The following is a 22,858-nucleotide window of genomic DNA, read 5'->3' on the forward strand; positions in this document are numbered from 1 at the left end:
TTCACCTCCATGGTGAGGGAGAGAAACTGACGGTTGCTAAAATGACCACTTTCTTTCTCTCGCCAGGTGCAAAAAAGAACACAGGATAACTATAGTGTGAAAGAAAATGCAAGACTACGAATAGGCACAAAAACAATCATTTTTAACTTGTATTTCCAATTAGAAAGGGTAACGAAATGAAATATCTAAACTTTGCAGTTGAGACAGACAGTGCAGTTGTAGCAGCTTTGGAATTGCTATTATGGTTTATTTCACACTGCAGTGAAACAAACTTCAGAATCAAATACCTTTGGAGCCTACTGACGGATTACTGTGCCTATTTCAAGGTGTTATTCGGCAACCTCTGTTATGGGTTAATATAGCAAAAGTTGCTTTAACTTCCATTCAAGCCAAGAGGAGTTAACGTCAACCTGGATTTGTTAACCTGCACTGAGCTTTATGAAAAACCCCTTGATCTTAACTCCATTCGTTTGAATTGAACTGAAATCTTCCCAAGCAAAGTGATGATGGCTTCACAGTATATTAAATAGAGAAATAAATCTGAACATAAATTAATAAACAGATAAAAAAAATGGATCAAGCAGATGGTTGCAATGAGGAAAGGTCTGAGGCACTGTGATACTGCAGAGTTCCAGTGCTGAAAGTGTTAATCAAGTAAGAATTGTATCTCAGATTTATAAAAAGTAAAGTGAATAAAATAAACCAAAATTGTGCCCACAACAAAAAAAACCTTTTTTTTCTTTTAAAAAATCCACAAAGCTAAAGGTATGATATGTCTTCGTTTGTTTTATTGCTTTGCATTTTCTAGCAATCCTAGTTGGCATTTTAATCCTGGAGCTGCTGGGGGTATGTTTTCCAGATCATATAATCTGGGAAATAAGAATTAAAAACAGATATTGAAAACAGAGCCCAAAAGAGTCAGAATAGAAGCTTAATGTTTTATGTACTGCACACTTATTTTATTAAATATTAATAAAATGTATTTATTAATCAATACTATACTGTACATTCGGTAGAAATAAAGTCAAATATAACTTGTTTAACTCTCCTGCTATTGTAAATTAACTCAATAAAATATGGTGAATATGGGTTCTATTGCTATATGCCCTCAATGATAATAGATTCTAATATTATCTTTTACCCCAGTTTTAAAGCCGATAGACTGATAAATAACTCCAAATGAATCAAGCTACTTTGCCTTGAATGTGTCTGCTTGTTATTTGGGGACTGTTTATATGAATGTACTATGGTATATAGGATAACCTAGTAGGGAATTAAAAGGCATCCATACTAGGAAATCAAATTCTACCTCTTGCATCGTCATTTTTTGCATGTTTTCGCAATCCCCCAGCCCCTGATTGACCCAATTCCAACCCGCACCAAATTAATGTTAAAAGTGCATTTCAATGCATTTCTCTGTATATTGACAAATACCCTGTACATAGAGTAATGTATGCTTTGCAAGTTTCTCCAGCACTGACACAGTTAAAGTAACAGGTGAAAACTAAATCAGGTTATAAACTCTCCAGGGCATGGCTATTATGATTGGAAAAACAACACGTAAAGGGGCATGGATGTAAAGGTTGAGCAGAACCTCTGCTCAAGTGTGCTATTTCTATGTGACATAATCAGTCTGTGGCTGGACACTTCTTGTTCAACACTCTGGATGTTGATTGGGTTTCAGCTGAAAAGAAAAGCAAAAAAAAAGCTAGTGGGAAACAGAAGTCTAAAAATAACACTATAGTATTTGACTAAATAAATCAGGAAATGTCAGTGCCAGGATAAATCAGCTAGGTCACCATCAGCATTTCATCTCTGAGCATCTTTCTCTTTTACATGCATTTTATTCTGCACAACATCATCTTCCTCACAAGTGAACGGGTCAAGAAGACCGAAAATAATCTTATTTTCACTATATTTACAAAATTACAATTGTGCTCCATTCCAGGATACATTCACAGCTGGCAGATCAAGAAGGGACAACAACAAAAAAATTAACAATTTAGCACATTTCCCCAGAACTGTCTAGCTCCCTCAGTGAAGCTGATTGTCTTGAAATGTTTAGCACTTCCCCGTCAAGCTCTTGAAAGAAAGCTCTTTTATTTTTTTGGCCTGGATTTTCAGCATAGGAGTGGCGAGAGAGCAGCAGAGTTCACATTTCCCTTTGAGAGAAGCAAGGGAGACCCAGGGATACAAACGGCAAGGGTGCTCCAACCCGTCTTGCAGTACAGTGGTTCACTGGCAATGCTCTGCGTCTGGCAGCCTCAAAGCTACTGCAATCCTCGCCGTCCATGTGATACTTGCATATCCTTTAGGATGTTGGCGGAATAAGTCAATTTTGCATATACTGTACCTCACGCTCACATCATGCTTCTGTGCGTGTGTTATTTTCCTATTAATAGGAAGGAGGGAGCCTTTTATTGAATGAGCGCAGTGCTAGTGCTGCTGCTGCTGCTGCTGCTGCTGCTGCGGAGGGCGTGCTCTTTGCTTTATTGTTCTCCTCTGACACACGCCTTGGAGCACTCCACAAACTTAGAGCAACCTCACACCCTTCCACTTCATTCCTATAATTTATTCCTCTTTCCCCCTGCCGGCATCATGTCGAAGGAGCTCTCTACTCAACTCTCGCCCTGGTTTGCTCTTTTTCTTCTGCATGGTTGAAACTCAAATCGCAGTGGTTTACAAAGAATAATAAAGGACAGGAGACGTGATTTTTCTTGCTATTTGAAGGGATTAAGTGGAGCTGTTTGTTTTTGCATTGTTATTTATTTTTTCCCTCTGCGGGATAGAGGAGCTGAAAGAAGTCACTGGTGTGCCCCTTCAGCAGTCCTCATGTGGCAAGAAGCAATGAGGAGACGCCGCTATTTTCTTGACAGGACAGAGGATGTGGTCAGTAGGCAGCAGCGACAGGAACAGCAGAAGTCCAGGGACTGGCTTTATGAGTCCTATTACTGCATGAGCCAACAGCACCCTCTGATCGTCTTTCTGCTTCTTATTGTGATGGGAGCTTGCCTGGCACTGCTGGCTGTCTTCTTTGCTTCTGGGCTGGTAAGGAGCTTTAAGTTGAAACACATTTAACTTTATGTTTTTTGACAACCCAGATAATAAAAGGGCATAACTTCTATAGTGTACACACTATTATATAGTTCCCATCAAAATGTAAACTTCCCCAAATAACATGATTTACCATTAATTGTATTTTGGCAGCTACAGTAAAACTCTGTGTATAATCCCTATTTTAAGGCTTTTTCCACTGACACAGATAACATAATTCTTTAGCAACACAAACAGGTGTACAGAATGTACCGCTGCCATTCAATCAATATTTTATATTTTTCTCTAGTTTCAGTTAACATCATTATGAACTATGAACCTGCAGGTTAGGTATCAGTTCCTAGTGCTTGTGAATGTAAACCCTTCTTGTGTTTGTTTTCTCTTTTGAGTGTGATGCCACATGTCTAAAAGACATACACTTACTTACAGACTTACACCTGTGCAGAAGTGAAAAACTGTAAGATGTCCCTGCAGAAAATAAAGACTGCAGTTAACAAATGTGTAGGCTGTTTCACATATGAAGTTTATGGAATACTGTTTTGCTGCATTGTTTCCTTATTGAAGGAGTTTCAATCGAGTCCCTACCCCATATAAATTATCAAAATGAACTCACTTGTCATTCACAGAAGCTCTACAGTATATGCATTTAAAAGTTGGTGAGGGAAAATAAGGTGATATGTACACTACGTTTACTTACCCTTGGTCCTAACATTAGGGTGTCTGTGCTCTGGGGTGTTGGTCAGGGAGCTGGAAGGATAGGTATTTCGAAACCTCTCAAATGCTGTCGGTACCTGCAATGCAGGACGGTAGGGTTCTACAAGACACTTAGAACTCACACCACTCACTCCCCCTCAGTGCTGGTGCACATGCTATGTAGAGGTTCATTAGTGGCCAAAGGTTCTGTAATGTCTTGCAGGTCTTTTCACACTGGAGACTATAACAAGTACATTTTTGGGCATTATTATAGTACCGGTACATACAGTATACAGCAGCTATGCAAGAGATCACTTTTGGGCAACAAGTAAACGTTTGGCTTCATAAAAAGCTTTCATAGTTTTGCAATACTAGAAGAGATTAAAACAGCAGTTTGTTCGTTCTTTCAAAAATAGCTAGAACTTCATTTTCCACGTACTAAAATCTATAGAGGCTAACAACATTATTATTTTTTTTCCTCCAGTAAGTCTATAGCAAGGATGTTTATTCTTTGCACGTATCAATGTCAGTCACAAATCTCTTTTTAGATATTTTCTGTCTGTTGCAGCAGTTATACTGTAGACTTCACAAGCCATATTGACTGTCTGCAGTTGCAATGAGTAAGCCTTATGTTACAATGTTAGCTGGGCTGAGCAGATGTTCAGTCCTAGTCCAACAGTGAACTCTATAAAACTGTATGCTTTTATCTGGCTTCTTTAGGGTAGGAGACAGCCTCTGAAATGTTGACTTTTCTTGACACTGAAATAAGTTATCATTGTAGTAAGAGGATATAGATACCCATTCATCTTTCTTTGTAAGTTATTGAAATATGGTCATGACCGCAATTATACTTAGAATTGCACGAAACACTGCACCGAAAGAAGGTTTGGTGGGCTAAAACTAGAAAACCCACCATTAACTTTGGGTTACTATGTTTATAAGCATCGTGTGAAAAACAACTTTTAGTAATTAATCGTTATTAAAAAATTGATACATTTTAAATTACTTACATTTTCTATTTCAATGGATCAAAGATGTGGTACTGGACTGTCAGAAATGTTTTCTTTTTGTTATAGGGAATCGAGTTCTAGTTGAGCACTACACAGTATCTGTACAAGTAAGGATTCAAAAGAGATAATCTTTGGGACCCTAATTTTACCATAGCAGCTTAAAAGATCAGATGACTTTAAACTGGCAGAAGGAAATGTCAAGCATTAACCTAATAAGTAGAATAAGTTGTTTTTTATTCTTACTATACTATAGTGGATAAACCATGCATTTATTCAGCATAAATGTGGACAATACATTGAAGCCTGGGACATATTTCAATCAAACACACAGATACCCAGCAAGCTCTTAGAAACCCCCCAAAATTACCACTATATGTGTGTGTGTGTGTGTGTGTGTGTGTGTGTGTGTGTGTGTGTGTGTGTGTGTGTGTGTGTGTGTGTGTGTGTGTGTGTGTGTGTGTGTGTGTGTGTGTGTGTGTGTGTGTGTGTGTGTCAAAAGGAGTACTACTGGGCGTGGTTAATTGTATAAAAAAAGAGACAATGAAGTCCAGAGCAACATCCAATGTGACAAAAATACACAGTGAAATACGTATATATCTCTTGAAAAAGGATCATTTAGTTAACCTTTTTGCCAAAGCGTATAAGCCTGCGAGCCACTTTCAAGGCATGACCATAGTATCGCAGGTCCTAACACTAACTGATTAAAATCCTTATTTACCTCTATAATTAGGGGAAGGATGCTCCTGGCATTGAACCTGTTGCAACCAGCTGCATGAAAAGAAAACCTGCTTACTTGGACAGTGGGGAGGGGTGAGCTTTAAACCCTGGGTGGGAGGAGCCATTAACCTCCATAATAGCTGAGACCAGCTGGACAAAGTTAACAAACACACAGATACCCAGCAAGCTCTCAGAAACCCCCCATAATTAGCACTATATATATATATATATATATATAGACACACAAGAATGTTCAGGGCACTCAACAGTGGAAAATATAAGGAAAGCAACTTATCTGGTCAGTTGTGGTGCAAGCAGTGCAACCAGGATCACCATCCAGCAGCAAAAATAGACACAATCCTGATGTACAAAATCCGCAGCACTCACCAATTCAAATGCAGAAACAATTTAATGAAGAAACACAAGCATCAGGGGTAACAGCAGGAAAAAAGAAGCGATGTTTTGGACCTCCCGGTCCTTTCTCAAGCTTGAAAAAGGACCGGGAGGTCCAAAACGTCGCTTCTTTTTTCCTGCTGTTACCCCTGATGCTTGTGTTTCTTCATTAAATTGTTTCTGCATTTAAATTGGTGAATGCTGCGGATTTTGTACATCAGGATTATATATATATATATATATATATATATATGTTATAAGTGTCAAAATATTTCAATCAGCATGCCTTTTTGTATGTCTCAGGAATCTAGTTCATGTACTGTATGTAAATATATACACAGACTTCAAAATAAAGGACAACTATATTGACATGTTGATCTGCAAAAGTAAGTTCTACTATACAAGATATATATAGTATACTGATATAGAACTTAAAAAACTGCGTGCAAGGTTTTTTTCTGTCTGTTTTGCAGATGCACATCACTAAAGCAAAGCATCCAATTAATGCTAACAGTGAGCCATATGAATAAATATTGGGAGAACTGTAAAAACAGTTTTTAATTTGCAAACCTACAGTATGTTTTGGATATTTCTTAAGTATTTTAGGGGCATGTCTTCCTACACTGTGCAATGATTCCTTGGATCTCTATACACTTACAGTGCCCCAAAACAAATTCTTCTCAGTTATAATATAAGACAAGGGAACTACAGTACATTCCATTGGCATTGTACAGTACAGTTGCATTGTTTTTCAATTTTACCTTGTTCTTTTTTTGCCAGCATGTTTCCCTCCCTGGGTGATAATGGTGAAAGGCGGGGTTGCAACAGATCTGTCTAGGACATGCAAATGAGCATACAGTAATATTTCCATTCGCTATATATATATATATATATATATATAAAAAAAAACATAAAAACATTGCACGCAGTTTTTTTAAGTTCTATATCAGTATACTATATATATCTTGTACAGTACAAGTTACTTATATATATATATAAAATAATAATAATTATACTTATACTAAGCTCAATCATAGTAAAATAATTACAAATAAAGTAAGTTCAGAACTATCCTTGTCATGATTATTCCTTTCTCTCAACTTGTTCTGTGAAAGTATTCTACACATTTACAGGTACATCGCACAGCATTTTACAACCTAGGTGGTTCCTCTAAACTAACTTGAAAAGTAACACCTCCTACTGTAAATTTAGAATATTGTCTTATATATCATGTTTAATTTTAGTCTACCATTGAATCACCCATACGAGAAACCACTCTTCTTTGGGGCATAGGTTGAGAATTATACTAATACTATCCAGTATATATTCCAAAGAAAAGTTATCTTTAGCTATAAACTATGTTTTATTTACATTATATTCATATAAAGCAGTTGTCTGACACACACCCACACATCATAATTCTCCAACTACTTATCAATACATTGTGATAGCTTGTAGGCTGGTTTGTAACACAGCATGTACTGTATTAGTAACAAACCAAATATTGCTCTTACAAGAGATAGTGCTATTGATTTAGTTTGGATGTTCCCATCTACAGGAATAGACAACCTGTGTCCATTTCAGTATAATCAGCAATGATGTAGTACGCATGACAGTTCTTTGTTTAAGCTTTGACATGCTGTGTCAGATAGTTACATAGTACTTACATAGTTATATAGTAGATGAGGTTGAAAAAAGACATACGTCCATCAAGTTCAACATACAGACGAGACCACGACTATTCTAAAGCTTGCCTTAAACTAGCCCGGTTACATTCTGGGTATGTGCTGGGTGTAACCTGGCTAGTTTATTGCATGTTTAAGGCATTTCTGCATTGACTAATGACCCATAGGATTAACACAGCAGGGGTCCCTGGCAGTCCCATTGTTTGAATGGGACTGCCAGGGACCCCCGCTGTTAATCTAATGGGCCATTAATCAATGCAGAAATGATGGGTCTAGTTTAAGGCAAGTTTAAGGCATGTATCCATGGTTTTTTTGGCGATTGCCACTGGTTTGTGTTAGAATAACCGTGGGCAATACAGTACTGTATGATAAAGTTAGACGACAGATACTTTATCCTACAGGGCATATTTGTACTTACAGTATATTGATCCAGAAGAAGACCTGGATTTCACAGGTGAAAAAGTTTCAAGGATTAACATCCATTAAAATAACTGCCTTTCAAAACAAATATATATTGGACTGATTGTGAAAGTGTTTAACATGCATTATAAGTAAAATACCCATTAGTCTAAAACAGTAAGAAATTGTATTATTGTTTTAATCTTAAAATTCTGTATTGGCATTGAAGTTAATGATGTAACACTGTTCTTGAGGCAAAAGGAACATCTACAGTACATAGAGTACCTCATCTTTGGATGTCAGCTCAAAATGAACCAGCCAAGTATTCTTTTAATTGTCTACTTTCAGATAATTTAGTTGTGAATTGTGTACATACTTTTTAGTTGCTTTAATTACATTAGAAAATGATGTTAGGATTCCTAATAAAGGTTGTTTAAATAACTATACCATTTCACATACTCCCTGATCTGACTGCTGCTCTATAGGGGCTCTTTTCTTGCTTCTACAAGTATCTGTTTACTCTATATATTTTGCTCCTCCTACTGTAGCACAATTTCAATTATACAGTACACTAGGCTGTAGCAAGAGCTTCTATCCTCTCCTTCCCCATCCCCTTAGCATATTGTAACAGAATTCACAGCAAAGTTGAAAATTGCCTTGGCCACTCAGGAGGTAACTTCAAAGGGTTATAATACACACAAAGCTTACAAGAAAAAGTAGATCCATTACAATCTGCAACTTAAAATCCATCTCTTACACCTTTTTATGCACAAATGTTGAGATATCCCAATTTCTATTACAGTCCACAGATCTATTACAAAGCCAGTATAACCATCCCCACACTGATGAGACCCAAAAAATCTAAACAGCGGTCTGTGAGTAGGTTTACTGGCTATTCACTTTAACCCAGGTTGTGCTGAAAAGCTCTGTAACACAGCAGTCGTAAGCTTATAGGGGTCCGTGTCAAAATAGATTTGAAGCAAAAGTGTGTGCTCATGTGGATGTCATTTCCCAGAATTCCATGCTGCAGTGGAAGCATTGAATGCTAGGAGATAATTGCGAAAACCAGGGTTGCAGACCTGTCTGAGACATGTGAATGTGCTCACAAGTGATGTTTTCATTTGCTATATGCTAATGTACTGTATATGGTGGAGGGTTTTTGTTACTTTCTTACCCACCATAACTTATTTAAGGTGTGGTTGAGACTTCTAGTCAAAATGCAGTCATTTGGACAGAGCGACTTTCCCCAAAAAACTATACAATTCACTTTCACGATTATTATTATTGTTTATTTATGAAGGGCCAACATATTCCACAATGGGGTACAGAGTTAAGTATATTACATAAGCAGTTACATACTGTACAAGTGATAACAAACAGAAACAAACAGATACAAAGAGGAAATGAGGACCCTGCTCTTGAAAGCTTACAATCTAGAGTGTCTTAAGTTACTTAAAAAATAATTACTTAAAAAAATTGGACAATGATTAGATATACAGTATCCCTACACAATTACGTTTCCATGCAAAATGTCTTTACCTTTTAAAACAAACATAGCCTCACTGTTGTTGTTTTCAGTTGGTTGTGGCTACCCTGATCTTCAAAGAGTCAATTAAACCCTAAGATGCAATATTGGCTTAAGAATAGTAACCTAGTAAAAAGAAAATTCCATAAGCAGTATATGATGCTAATGATTAATTCCATTTTGCTTCTTCAATCACATTTTAATGAACCAAACGGTGCTTCTTTTTAAAACATCAAGCTTCAAGGCATAGGCAGTGAGATAAAAATGTACACCTTTTTCAGTAACATTGTTCATGCAAAATGTAATACATAGGACATTTCCAAACTTTTGCACAGATGTAATCACTGAGTAGTTGAGTTGCATTCTGAACAGAGTAGTTGAGTTGCATTCATATAAGTCTCTTTAATATCCCTATTTGTTATAAATATTTGTACAGCATATACTTAGTGATTTACAAACACAACATTGGTTAAACGTGCAACTCCTGAAACTCAATATAAATATATATATATTTTTTATTGTTGTAACTTTTAAAAGTTTTTATCTAGTCTACCATGATTTCAACTTTTTCTTTGTACGGTTACAATGTGGTGGTATCTGACTAATTCTCAGAATTATGTGAAAAACGAAAAAATAAATACATATGCCTTTTCTTTATTCAAAATAATCTTTATGGTATATATAAATTGCAAAATGTATATGTTATAATTTCTTAGAATGAATAAATACATACTTTAATAAAACATCTATGCTGAATATTTATTTTGCTTTCTTGTGTTTTTCTTTTTTTTTTTTAAACTTTTTTTTCCTTTATTGGAGACATACATATAAATTACATACAGAGGGTACAATCAGTGCGATACATAACGGTCGGATTATAGTGATTCTTGATTGTAAGGTGGGCGCATGGTGTCAATAAATTCTTTTGTTGATTTTTTGGTAAGGAAAGCAGGGGGGAAGACTCAGGGGGAGGGTCGATAGATGGGAACGACAGGAGAGGGGGAAGGAGGGGGGTGGGGGGAGGGGGCGGGTTAACCCCTCTCTTTCTCTCCGACTCTTTAGCGCGTATGTTCTTTGTCGATGGGACCTAGCCGGGAGGTGGGGTTCAGGAAACTGTCCAGGGTTCCCAGGTATTATAGAATTGTGGCATTTTCTGTTTTAACATGGCTGTTAGTTTTTCCATGATCATAACTGTATTTACTCTGTTGACCATAGTCCTTCTTGATGGCGCTTTTAGTTGCTTCCAGGCCGCCGCTACCGAGCATCTTGCTGCCGTAAGTATGGCGGAAGTAAGCCTGGCCACGGGGGCTGGGAGATCTTCTATTGGTTTACCCAGCACGTATGCCAGAGGATCCAGGGGAACCTCCAGGCCCAGGGTTTCATCCAGCAGCTTTTGAACTATGGTCCAGAACCGCTGTATCTCCGGACATGTCCACCATATGTGGGGCATGTCGCCCTTTTGTCCACATCCTCTCCAGCACACGTCAGTTGCGCCGGGGAAGATCTGGCTCAGTCTACTCGGGATCAGGTACCATTAGAATATATATTTTCTTTTGTAACTGAGCAAATTGAGGTTTTAGGGGCTGCGTCCCAGATGTCCTCCCAATCTTCGAGGTTTAGCGGTATGCCGAGGTCTGTGCACCATTTTTGCATATAAGCATGAGTGAGTGGGGGAAGAGAGTTCTCTAATATGCTATAGATTGCTGTAATTAGTCCTTTCTGATAATCTCTTCTTCGACAGGGGGACTCAAATTTGGTCAAGGGGGTGAATTTTGAGGTCGGGGATAGAGCTCCAAGGAAATGCCTTGTTTGTAAAAATGCGAATATGGGGATGTGGGGGGCTGACAGTTTATTTTTGAGCTCCTGGAAGGACAGAGCTTTGTCATTCTCTAGTAGATCCGCAACCATGCTAATGTTTAGGTCCTGGAATTGACCGATCAGAGCTTGGGAGCATCCAGGAGGGAATGCTGGGTTCCCAAGTATGGGGATGAGTTGGGAGGGGGGTGAAGTTAGGCCATATTTCCCTCTATTTTTGGACCAGGTAGACCACGTGCATTTCATTGCCCCCAGTCCAAGCTTCAGAGGGAGTTTTTCCTTATGGTTTGGGGACCAAAGCAGTACTGGGAGTGGGACAGGAGCTACATGGCTGGTCTCTATTTCCAGCCAGCAGGCGGAGTCCGGGGGGTTGTTCCACACAACCGCCTGTCTGAGCTGGGCTGCATGGTAGTACCTAATCACGTCAGGCACTCCCAGTCCTCCTCTTGTTTTTGCAGCCATGAGTACTGACCGCGGAACTCTGGGTTTCCGTTGTTTCCAAATAAAGCGTATTATTTGCGTTTGTATATTCCTAAGGTCAGCTAGTGGGATTGGGACTGGGAGAGTCTGGAAATAGTACAACAGTCGGGGAAGGATATTCATTTTTGCGGAGACGATTCTGCCAAACCAGGAAATCTTGTATGTATTCCAAGCTTCTAGGTCTTTCTTGATCTGGCTTAAAAGGGGGGGATAGATAGTTTTATATAGCGAGGAATACATTCTAGTAATTTTTATCCCTAGGTATTTTATGTGGGAGGAATTCCATTTATATTTGTGGTTAGCTTGAAGGAGTTTCCATGAGGGTTCGGGGAGGAATATATTTAGTGCTTCCGATTTGTCCATTTTTATTTTGTAATCTGAAGCTAGACTAAACTGATCAAGCAGCTTTTGTAGGTTGGGTAGGGAGATATGTGGGTCAGCTAAGGTCAAAATGACGTCGTCCGCGAAAAGGAATATTTTATAGTCTTTGTCAGCTATGGTTATGCCTGAGATATCTGGGTTCGCTCTGACTTGTGCTGCCAGCGGCTCTATTGAGAGTGCAAAAAGCAGTGGGGATAGGGGGCAGCCCTGTCTGGTTCCGTTTCGTATGTGTATCGGATTAGCTTGTCCTCCTGGCAACTTCAGGTATGCAGTAGGGTTCTGGTATAGTGCCCGAACCCCTTCTAGGAATGGTCCTGAGAAGCTGAATTTGATCATTGTTTGATCAAGGAAGGACAATTTGAAATGATCAAATGCCTTTTCGGCGTCTAGGCTCAGAATCATGGCCTGGAGTTTATTGAGATGCACGTGGTCGATAATATCGATAATTTTGCGGGTGTTGTCAGAGGCATGTCTTCCTGACACGAATCCCACTTGGTCTATATGAATTAGTCGGGGGAGAATAGGGTTTAGCCTGTTTGCGAGGATCTTGCTATAGAGTTTTAGGTCTGTGTTAAGCAGGGAGATTGGTCTGTAGCGACCGCATTGCAGCGGGTCCCTTCCTTCCTTGTGAATGATCGCTAAATTGGCAGCAGAAATTGTGCCTGGTATCGGGGCTCCTTCTAGAAACGAGTTGAACATGTCTAGAAGATATGGGGAGAGAGACGATCTAAATTTCTTATAAAAAGGCGTTTGAAAAGCCGTCGGGACCAGGAGTTTTGGCTATCTTAAGGGTGCTTATGGCTTGTGCCAGTTCTTCCTGGGTGATTGTGGTGTTCAGGGCATTGAGTTCCTTGTCGGTGAGAGAGGGGAGTTTGCAATTTGCCAGGAATCGTGAGGCCGATTCCTCCCCTATTGGGGTTTGGTTGGGGGGGTGGAGGTTATAGAGCTCCGTGTAATAATTTGCAAATTCTTGAGCAATTTCTTTGTCTACATAGGTAGTACGGCCCTCCTTATTACGGATTCTTGTGATTTGAGCTCTTGCTTTTATGCCTCGTAGTTTTGATGCTAGTAGTTTGTCGGCCTTATTACCTCTATCGTAAAACCTCTGATTGGTCCATTTGAGCGCTCTCTCCACTTCTTCTAATTGGGATTGTTTTAGCTCAGTTCTTGCTTTGTCAAGTGTTCTGAGTATTTTTTTGGAGGGGGACGTTTTATGTTGTTGTTCGAGGGAAATTATTTTGTCAGTCAGCGCCTTTTGTGCTTTTAGTTTAGATTTTTTCTTGTAGGATGCCAATGAGATTAGGTCGCCTCTGATTGTTGCCTTATGGGCTTCCCACAACGTAGGTGCTGCGGTAACTGACCCTTTATTTAATGCGAAAAATGAGGTTAGTTTGTGCCGAATTGTATCCACAATTTGCGGGTCATTGAGTAGGGAGTCATTCAGTTTCCAATTATAAAAGGTATTCTTTACAAAAGGGAGAGAGAGGGTCAAATCGATCGGGGCATGGTCGGACCACGTTATTGGCCCTATGTTAGACTGGGAGGACGCCTGGAGAACATTCTTGGAACCTAGTAAGTAATCGATCCGCGAGTAAGACTGATGTGGGGCCGAGAAGAACGTGTAGTCCCTCTGGCCCACGTGCTGGGCCCTCCAAATATCCTTAAGGGAGTGATTCTGTAGGATTTCCCTGAATCGTTTCGCCTTTTGCTGGTTCTGAGATATGTGTTGGGCAGTAGGCAGAGAGGATTTGTCCTGGTCAGACGATAGTACCATGTTGAAATCCCCTACTACTAACAGGGAGGAGAGGACGGCTTGGTCCAGGGGCTCCAGAAGGCCCTGAAGAAATTGTGTCTGGTTTTCGTTATAATCCATTTTCATTTTGCTATGCGATCTATAACGTCATGAACTGCATTTTTACATAAGTATAGCTAACGCAACGTCTACGTATTGAAAGAGTTGGGGGAGGGTGGGGGGGAGGGGGTGTTGGTGGGGGGTTGAGGGTAGGGGGGGATAGTGGGGGGTGGGGGAGGGTGGGGAAGGAGGGGGGGGAGGAAGGTAAGGAGGGGGGGGAGGTAAGGAGGGGGGGAGGAAAGCGTGTGGAGGTCCGATCAGGAGAGATTAGTTGGGTTTGGGTGGGGGAGGGGGGGTTACGGGGGGGGAATGGGGGTGTAGGGGGAGGTGAGAGAGAGGGGAGGGGTGGGGGGGTGGGAAGGGGGAAGCAAGGTAGTGGTAGCTGTGTCGCATCAACGGTGGATAGAGGTTTGAGGCAGAGAGGGGATATCATAGGTGAGATGGGTATTCAGGGATGTCAGCTGGTCTTTCAGGTCTCAGGTTCCGCCTCACTGGATCTTTCTTGTGTTTTTCTAAAAAAATATATCAGAGGGATTGCAACTTCTGACAGTGATGCAAACAATCAATATATAATGTATAGACAAAAATATAAAAAAAAATCTTGCCCCAGACAATTTATAATACTGTACATATAATAAAATTGGGGAAAAATACAAAATTAATATGCCGAAGTACATGCTATATTATTGAAAATATATTATAATACCTGTGATATTATAGTAGATTTTGGATAAAGTAGAATGCACAGGATGGATACTGAAAATCATGCTTTAGGAAGTGTTTTTTAGCGGACATTTAATGATACAGAAATTGGGTTCCTGGCAATAGTTTTCGTACAGGAACTCTAGATATAGGAGGCTACTAAAAGAGAGAATCTAGAAACTTAACAGGTTTAAATACATTATAAACCAGCTTTGATATTAAACTTTAGGTCAGGCCAGGCCTCTATTATTCTGTGATATAACATAACATTTAGTAACAGGCAGTAGAATTTCTGCAAAACATCAGACCAATTGTGCAGTTTATAACATTACCATCTTAAGAGCAATAAGACAGATTGTATACTAGGCAGCTCTTTCTGTTTTACTGCAAGTAAAGTAAGCCTGTCTAACATTTTTTTTAACCTTTCCATTTGGACCATTACATTATGTTACTTGATATCCAAGCTTGGTCTTCTTTTATTATTTCTTGCACCCCTCTCTCATCTATTTTATTTCCTACACGTTGTTGCAGTTTATACATGCTTGCAATGCTTAGTCTAGCTTCCTACTTTAGTTAAACTATAGTAGACAACAGGTTGGTTACTGGAAAGGAGATAACAATTGGCTCAGTCACTATACCCCAACCTAACAGTGTTATTAACATGGTATGCCACAGGGCTGTGGTCAAAGTATAAACTACTGGGCCCCCTTGTGCCTTAATCCTGAAAGTGAAAAATAATTCAACCAATAAATTTTGGGCAAGGAAGTTGGGGGGTCAGGGGAGGAGTTATGGACCCAGAGGGACTGGGGTGAAATTCTGGTCCTGGAGGGGAGGGGGGGGGAGTAGAAGGAAGTCTGGGCCTTAGGGTAAAGGTATGGGCCTGGGGCAAGGACATCCATAACATAGTGGGGGAAGTAGCTGAGTGTGCCTACAGTACCTGCAGCCTTGAATAATTGAAGGGGCCTGCCAGAGGAGGCCTGTCAGAAGGGCATGCTGACATGGCCGAAGATGCCCGAAGATGCCCGAAGAGGTGCCTGTCGGAGTGGGCTCCCTTCCACTGACCTCCAGCAGGCCCCGTCTGACAGGCACCTCTGTGGATCTGGCACTGCATTAGGGTCACTGGCAGGGTGTCCATTTACTCATCGGGCCTGAGACAGCAGTCCCAGCTGTTCCCCTGGTTAAAAGTCATGGTTGGCTCCCTCAAATTATTAAAAACACCAGACCCAGACGGATTCTCCAATGCCTATTACAAAACATTCGTGCTGACTCTCTCCCCCTACTTGCTTGATATGTTCAACTCCTTTTTGAAGGAAATTTGATACCCGCCACGATTACCACAGCAAACTTAGCTATTATTCATAAGGAAGGTAGGGATCTGCTTCTTTGCAGCAACTATAGACCAATCTCCCTACTCAATACCGATCTCAAAATCTACAACAAGATCTTAGCAAACAGGATCAACCCAATTCTCCCCACGCTCGTCCATATAGATCAGGTAGGCTTTGTGTCAGACAGACAGGCCTCTGACAATACCCGCAAAATTGTGGACCACGTGCATCTCACTGGAACCAAGGCAATGATTCTGAGCCTTGACACGGAAAAAGCTTTCGACAGAATCAAATGGTCCTTTCTAGACCAAACAATTCTGAGGTTTGGCCTTTGCGGACCATTTCTGCAGGGGGTCAGAGCCCTCTACCAAAATCCTACGGCACATATTAAACTCCCGGGCGGTTCGACAGACCCAATTATTATCAGAAACGGCACCAGACAGGGCTGTCCCTTATCCCCATTGCTATTTGCTCTGTCAATTGAACCACTGGCGGCTAAAATTAGAGAAGAAAAAAGCATAAAAGGAATTCAGATTGGCGAAACTGAGTATAAAATTTCCCTATTTGCAGATGATGTGATTCTGACCCTCACGGGCCCTCATATTTCCCTCCCTAACCTCCATAGACTGCTGGACCAATTTGGCTTAGTCTCTCACTATAAAGTTAATATGGATAAATCAGAGGCCCTCAACTTATCCCTCCCAGTCCCGATGTGGAAACTCCTACAGCTAAACTATAAATATAAGTGGAGCTCTACACATCAAATACCTCGGGGTTAAAATCTCAAATTCCTATAAATCCCTTTACCAGTATAACTATCCCCCCTTATTTGACCAGATCAAAAAAGACTTGGACGCATGGAAAAAGCTCCATATCTCCTGGTTTGGAAGAATAGTTTCAGTCAAAATGAATATCCTCCCGAGACTACTCTACTTTTTCCAAATCCTCCCCATAGCCGTCCCAATGGCAGCCCTGTAGAAATTCAGTCTCATATATTCCAATTTATCTGGAAGGACAAGAAACCAAGAGTCCCAAGATCAGTGATGTTGTCCTCAAAAGCAAAGGGGGGCCTGGGGGTTCCTGATGTTATCAGATACTATCTAGCGGCACAGCTAAGGCAGGCTGTAGCTTGGAATTACGACCCCCGCCTCCTCCTGCTGGCTGTCAATAGAGTCCCAGTACGTATCCCCTCTCCCTCTCCAGGTGTTCTTGTGGTCCTCGGGAGGTAGAGAGAGAGGCCCGCGGAAATTCGATCTGGGGGCAATGAGATGCACGTGGGGCGTTTGGCTTAAACGCAATGGGAAGTATGGCCTGTTAGCTTCCCCCTCTCAACTCACCCCTATCTTTGGAAACCCAAACTTCCCACCCGGGTGTTCGCAAAGACAATTCGGCCAGTTCCAGGGCCTGAATATTAGACTGGTTGCGGATCTGCTGAGGATGGGGAGAATCCTTACCTTCCAGGAACTTCGAGACAAATACCAGTCTCAGGATCTGCATATGTTCAAGTTCCTGCAAATTATGCGTTTTCTCCTGTCAATCTCCCAAAACTCCAACTACCCCACTTTAACTAAATTTGAATCCCTATGCATCAAAGGCACCTACCAAAAGGGACTGATCTCTGAGATTTATAGGGGGATGGAGTCGACATCTAAACCCCTGAACCACCAATATATGTTAAAGCGGTCTGCGGACCTCAATCTGGAGATAGACGTGGGCGACTGGGAGGATATCTGGGAATCGGCAGCTTAAACTTTAATTTGCACTATAACAAAAGAGAATACAGGCATACCCCGCTTTAAGTACACTCACTTTAAGTACACTCGCGAGTAAGTACATATCGCCCAATAGGCAAACAGCAGCTCGCGCATGCGCCTGTCATCACGTCCTGAACAGCAATACCGGCTCCCTACCTGTACCGAAAATGTGCGCAAGCGGGGAGACAATAAAGCCTGTTACAAATGCCTTATTTACATCAGTTATGCCCGTATATGATGATTGCAGTACAGTACAAGCATCGATAAGTGGGGAAAAGGTAGTGCTTCACTTTAAGTACATTTTCGCTTTACATACATGCTCCGGTCCCATTGCGTACATTAATGCGGGGTATGCCTGTATATATAAAATCCTATTTCAGTGGTACTTGACCCCGACTAGGCTGAACCAGATTTTCCCCAACACCTGACTTGTGCTGGAGGGGATGTGGACAAAAGGGAGACATGGACCACATTTGGTGGTCATGTGCAGAGATCCAGAAGTTCTGGTCCATGATCCAGACGCTTCTCCGTGAAACCTCAGGGATTCTGTTTCCCATGGACCCATTGACCTATGTGCTTGGAAAACCCATTGAGATTCTCCCCACATCAATAGCTAGGCTGGTTTCATCCATTTTGACGGCCGCTAGATGTTCGGTAGCAGCAGCCTGGAAACAGGTTAACGCTCCGGCGAAAGGCACGGTAGTCAAGGGGGATAAATGCAGTCATGACTATGGAGAAGCTCACAGCCATGCTAAATAAGAAGATGCCTCAGTTCTGGAAAACCTGTAACCTCTGGCTTGTAGCACAGGGCCCCGGCCAGGCTTAGGCTGAAGCCCACCGGACGCTGCCAGGCGGAAAAGATATAAAGATCCAGGAGGATCCTACCCCCGCTTCCTTCCCTCCCTCCCCTACCCACCTTCCCCCCAACCCCTTCCTCCGCTGTCTGTTCATCTCTTTCTGCTCCCTCACTCTTTCCTTCCCTTCTTTACTTTATTAACTAGAAAACCTGTATTGGTAAACATCCTGAAGTAACCAGTCATGTGCCCATGACACCGTCTATTGTATATCTGTATTTATATGTTTCCAATAAAAAGATTTTGGAAAAAAGTCATGGGTGGTTCCCTGACAGCATTGGGCCCCTGTGCAAATACCTCTTTTGCCAATTGAATAAAAGGGCCCTAGTATGCGAGTAAGAGCATAAGGATGCCTCGTATGTTCCGGCAACTACAGATGCAGCCACCAGTATTCGACCACTTGACTGGGAAAATACTGAGGCTAACTCACAGTAAATGCTGCAACATTTATGTGAGATTCTGCAGCCAGACTAATGGCCCATCGGATTAGCATAGCGGGGTCACTGATTCAGTTTAAATGTGACCTACAACACCCACTGTGTTAATCCAAAGGGCCATTAGTCTTGCTGCAGAAATCTCACTGCAACGTTGCAGTTTACTGGGAGATTGCCCCATATTTTCCAAGGCAAGTGGTCGGATACTGGTGGCTGCATCTGAACATAAAAATAGCTTAAGGTAAGATATGACCCACTTGTTTAATTTCATTTCAGCCCTACCTTGTCTGCTTTGTTATTTGATTGATATTTTATTTGTGGAGTCTGTTTGCGTTGCTACACACATTTACACCCTATTTACGGAATAATGCAGAATCCTTTCATTCAGTAATTATGCCAACATTTTTTTTTAGTATATCATAACACTTAATACCTGCTTGGGCTGTAAAAAGTAGCTGAACATTTCCAACTTCTTAAATAAGTGAAGTTAATAATCTAGTAGTTATTATAGAGTTGTAGTCATACTGTAGCATCATCTGCCACTTATGACATTCAGAATAGTACAATAAAAACTAGCAGTTTTCGTCCCTAAGAATCTGACCGAATCTTAGGTATTGTTTATTTAATTCATTAAACATTTTTGGAAGCGAAGCAGAGCAACAGGTTCAAAGTGACCTGCCAGCTGTGCATTGTATTGTGCGATGTCTCTCTGAATGTCAGTTTTACTTTGACTCTTTTCAGGTTTTTTTTAGAACTTTGTAGTATTCTTTTTAACTTGGAAAAATATTTATAAATATTTGAAATATCTGGAAATGTCTTCCTGAGTGGTATCTCTTCATTAAAAATGTATGAACTAGGTTTTTATGTATGTTCAATATGCCATATTCCAAGACTAAAGGGGTCATTATAATGCTAAATTCCATTTGAAAACAGCAAAAAATGCTTGTTAGTTATTTTAACTTACCAGCTTATTTGTACCCACACAAAAAAAAATGTATTTTACGGACAATATTGGAATTCATGTTTCATATATAAAGCCTTCTCAGGGCTTTAACCTTATGTACATAAATCTTAAGAATTGCAATTTTACATTTGTGTGAATCCCAGAGAGAAACGAAAAAAGTGCAAACTCTGGGGTAGATCCTCAGAGCTCCAGTAAATCTGGGCTACTAACATAACATTACCTAAATAGTAATGTCCGTTAGTTTACCTCAGTTTAACGGGTATCCACAAAGCTAATGATATGCAAAAACAACGGCTGTTCTGCAAAGTAGCATAGAAACATTAGATGTATTAACAGGGATTTATGTTGAACAGAGACATCTTAACTAATACACTGCACATGCGCAGTCCTCATTATTTTATACACCTTAGGACAGATCTCAGTGAGGACGAGTCGACATAGGTGTCACGGTAGACCAGAACTTTTAACACCAAAATACCCGGATCCTTTGATTGAGCAAAGCAAGAGATAAAATAAATTGTGATTTATTTACAGAATGAAATGTGGGGGGATAGGGAAGAGAGGGTGGGTAAACCCTGCTCAGTCACTGACTAACGAGAAAGAGACTAGGAGCGGTGCTATCTGGGATAGAGAGTATACATGAAAATAGAAAGGCAAGAATCCCTGTTGATGCACTCACTCTGGGTAGAACTCAAAAATAATAAAGTTTAATTGATAATCAGAAAAAACTCATACTAATTAAAACCTTAACAATAGCGCATGTTAACCACAGCTAGTGAGTGGAAAATACCACTGGGTACTATATATCAGCCTCTAAATTACCAATATATATCACTAAGATGTCTACTGAAAGATATTCAGGATACATAAAGTGATCTTGGTAATAGAAGCCAGTGTGTCATATGATACAGCTCCAAAGTCAATCATAAGATCAGATCACTGATGTATGTATGAGGCTAAAGGTAAGGTAGTTGGTAGACAGAATAAGCCTTGTGATATAAGCACTAAATCATGCTCCCTCTCATATATGCCTCCTATGATAGAGAGGTACAGAGTTTGCACAATGGAAATGCACAACTGAATTTTCAGTGACTGCAGCTATAGTTATGCTGCTGTACTCTGTGAGAGAAACAACCTTTAATTCAGATCATTTGCCTTGCCCTAATAGGGCTATGTATGAGACTGTGGAGCTACTACCTCAAACCTTACGTCCTACATTAGTCAGGTGTTACACATAGGAGAACACTTGACCCTCGATACCTGCAGACGTAGGTCAGAGATCACTATCCAGATTAGAGCTGTACCACAGATTTCTAGCGCTAGCTAGTGGGATCCTTATTCGGCCCACATCTTTGTTTAACTAGCGACTGACAAAGTACACCATGCTGTATTGGAAAACAGACCAAGCTACTGCTAACTCGGTAAAGCTGTTGACGTCACACGGACGTCGCACCCGACACGTGTTTCATTCCCTGCTGGGAGCTTCTTCGGGGGTGGGCGGACCTATGCTCCCGTGCGCCATTTATACCCAATGCGTTGTCATGGCAACCCAGTAGCGTCGCCATGATGCCTGAGCAGTGACGCAAAATGGGAGTCTAACAGGCAAGGTAAGTAAAAGAAGAATCCTATTGATCCATAATACAGGTTAAAAATAGTGGACACACATGGGTATCCTTGTTCAAATTAAGATACCTAAAACGGGAAAAACAAAACAAACAAATCGAATGAGATAGTGATTGGGGGACACATATGCATAATGTTGGCTATAGGGCTCGATTTGGGCAAGTGTATTTAGCTGAATCTTTGTTATGATGCTACGAATCTCATACAGCATGGTGAATCTTAGGTGAATCTGTTACAGCATGATGACTCATTCCTGATGGGCTGCACAGGTTCTTATTGGGTTAACATTCTTATACATAACTAGTGCAGCCTATCTCTCCGTGGGAATATTTCCATCCCCCTATCACGGAGTTGCCAATATTTTGCAAACCTGGCATAGGGGGCTTCTCATTCTGCTCTGGGCACGTGTGAACATTGCCCCTTTGCATATGAGACCCTGCCCCTCTTACCTGGTGCTGCTCAGTCTGGGCAGGGTGACTTATTGAAGTTCCCTACCACTTTAACACTTCCTTTCCTGGATAATAATAATAACGTATAGTTATACGTAGCGCTTTACAGAGACATTTTGCAGGCACAGGTCCCTGCCCCGTGGTGCTCACAATCTATGTTTTTGGTGCCTGAGGCACAGGGAGATAAAGTGACTTGCCCAAGGCAACAAGGAGCCGACACCAGGAATTAAACCTGGCTCCCCTGCTTCAAACTCTCAGTGCCAGTCAGTGTCTTTTACTCACTGAGCCACTCCCTATCCCATGGCCTTTGAAGCTTAGAGGGCGGAGTAGCCACTCTGTCTCCCATGCAAATGGATTTGTACCCCTTCTGAACATTACTGTAATTTAAAAAACATATAACTCTCGCCACTTTATACCTGGTGGGAGATACACTGAACCCCAACCTGGGTCCTGGGGTTTGTGGGCATATACCGGGGTACCGTGAATGAGATTCATTCCCCTGCCCGGTTTTACTATTTTGGTCTGTGCTGAAGCAGGGAGATTTGGCGCTGAGCTGCAAACTGCTTTCTAGGGAGGATTGTATCCTGTGGTTTGTGTTCCTCATGTCCTCAGGAATCTGGGGGGAGTCCTGAGTACATGTTTCGGGGTAGCCCGCAACACTGGCACCCTTCTACCCAAACTCACCCTGACAACATTTTACCATAAAATCACCTCTGAAACTCACGCCCTGCACATCTCGTCTGGTT

The 22,858-nt window shown here is 41.1% G+C and overlaps 1 protein-coding gene across 2 annotated transcripts in view; it reads left to right on the forward strand.

The window, feature by feature from the left end:
• Window positions 1-2,284: 2,284 nt before the first annotated feature.
• The window catches only part of ADCY2 (adenylate cyclase 2), a 1,451,375-nt gene continuing 1,430,801 nt past the window's right edge, over window positions 2,285-22,858 (forward strand). For both annotated transcript variants that reach the window (XM_075586169.1, XM_075586170.1), the window contains exon 1: window positions 2,285-3,048. In XM_075586169.1, coding sequence (XP_075442284.1) covers window positions 2,833-3,048 — 216 coding nt within the window. In that variant the 5' untranslated portion in view covers window positions 2,285-2,832. The remainder of the gene's footprint in view (window positions 3,049-22,858) is intronic.

Source organism: Ascaphus truei, chromosome 2 (genome assembly GCF_040206685.1).
Source record: "Ascaphus truei isolate aAscTru1 chromosome 2, aAscTru1.hap1, whole genome shotgun sequence".
Lineage (NCBI taxonomy): Eukaryota > Metazoa > Chordata > Amphibia > Anura > Ascaphidae > Ascaphus > Ascaphus truei.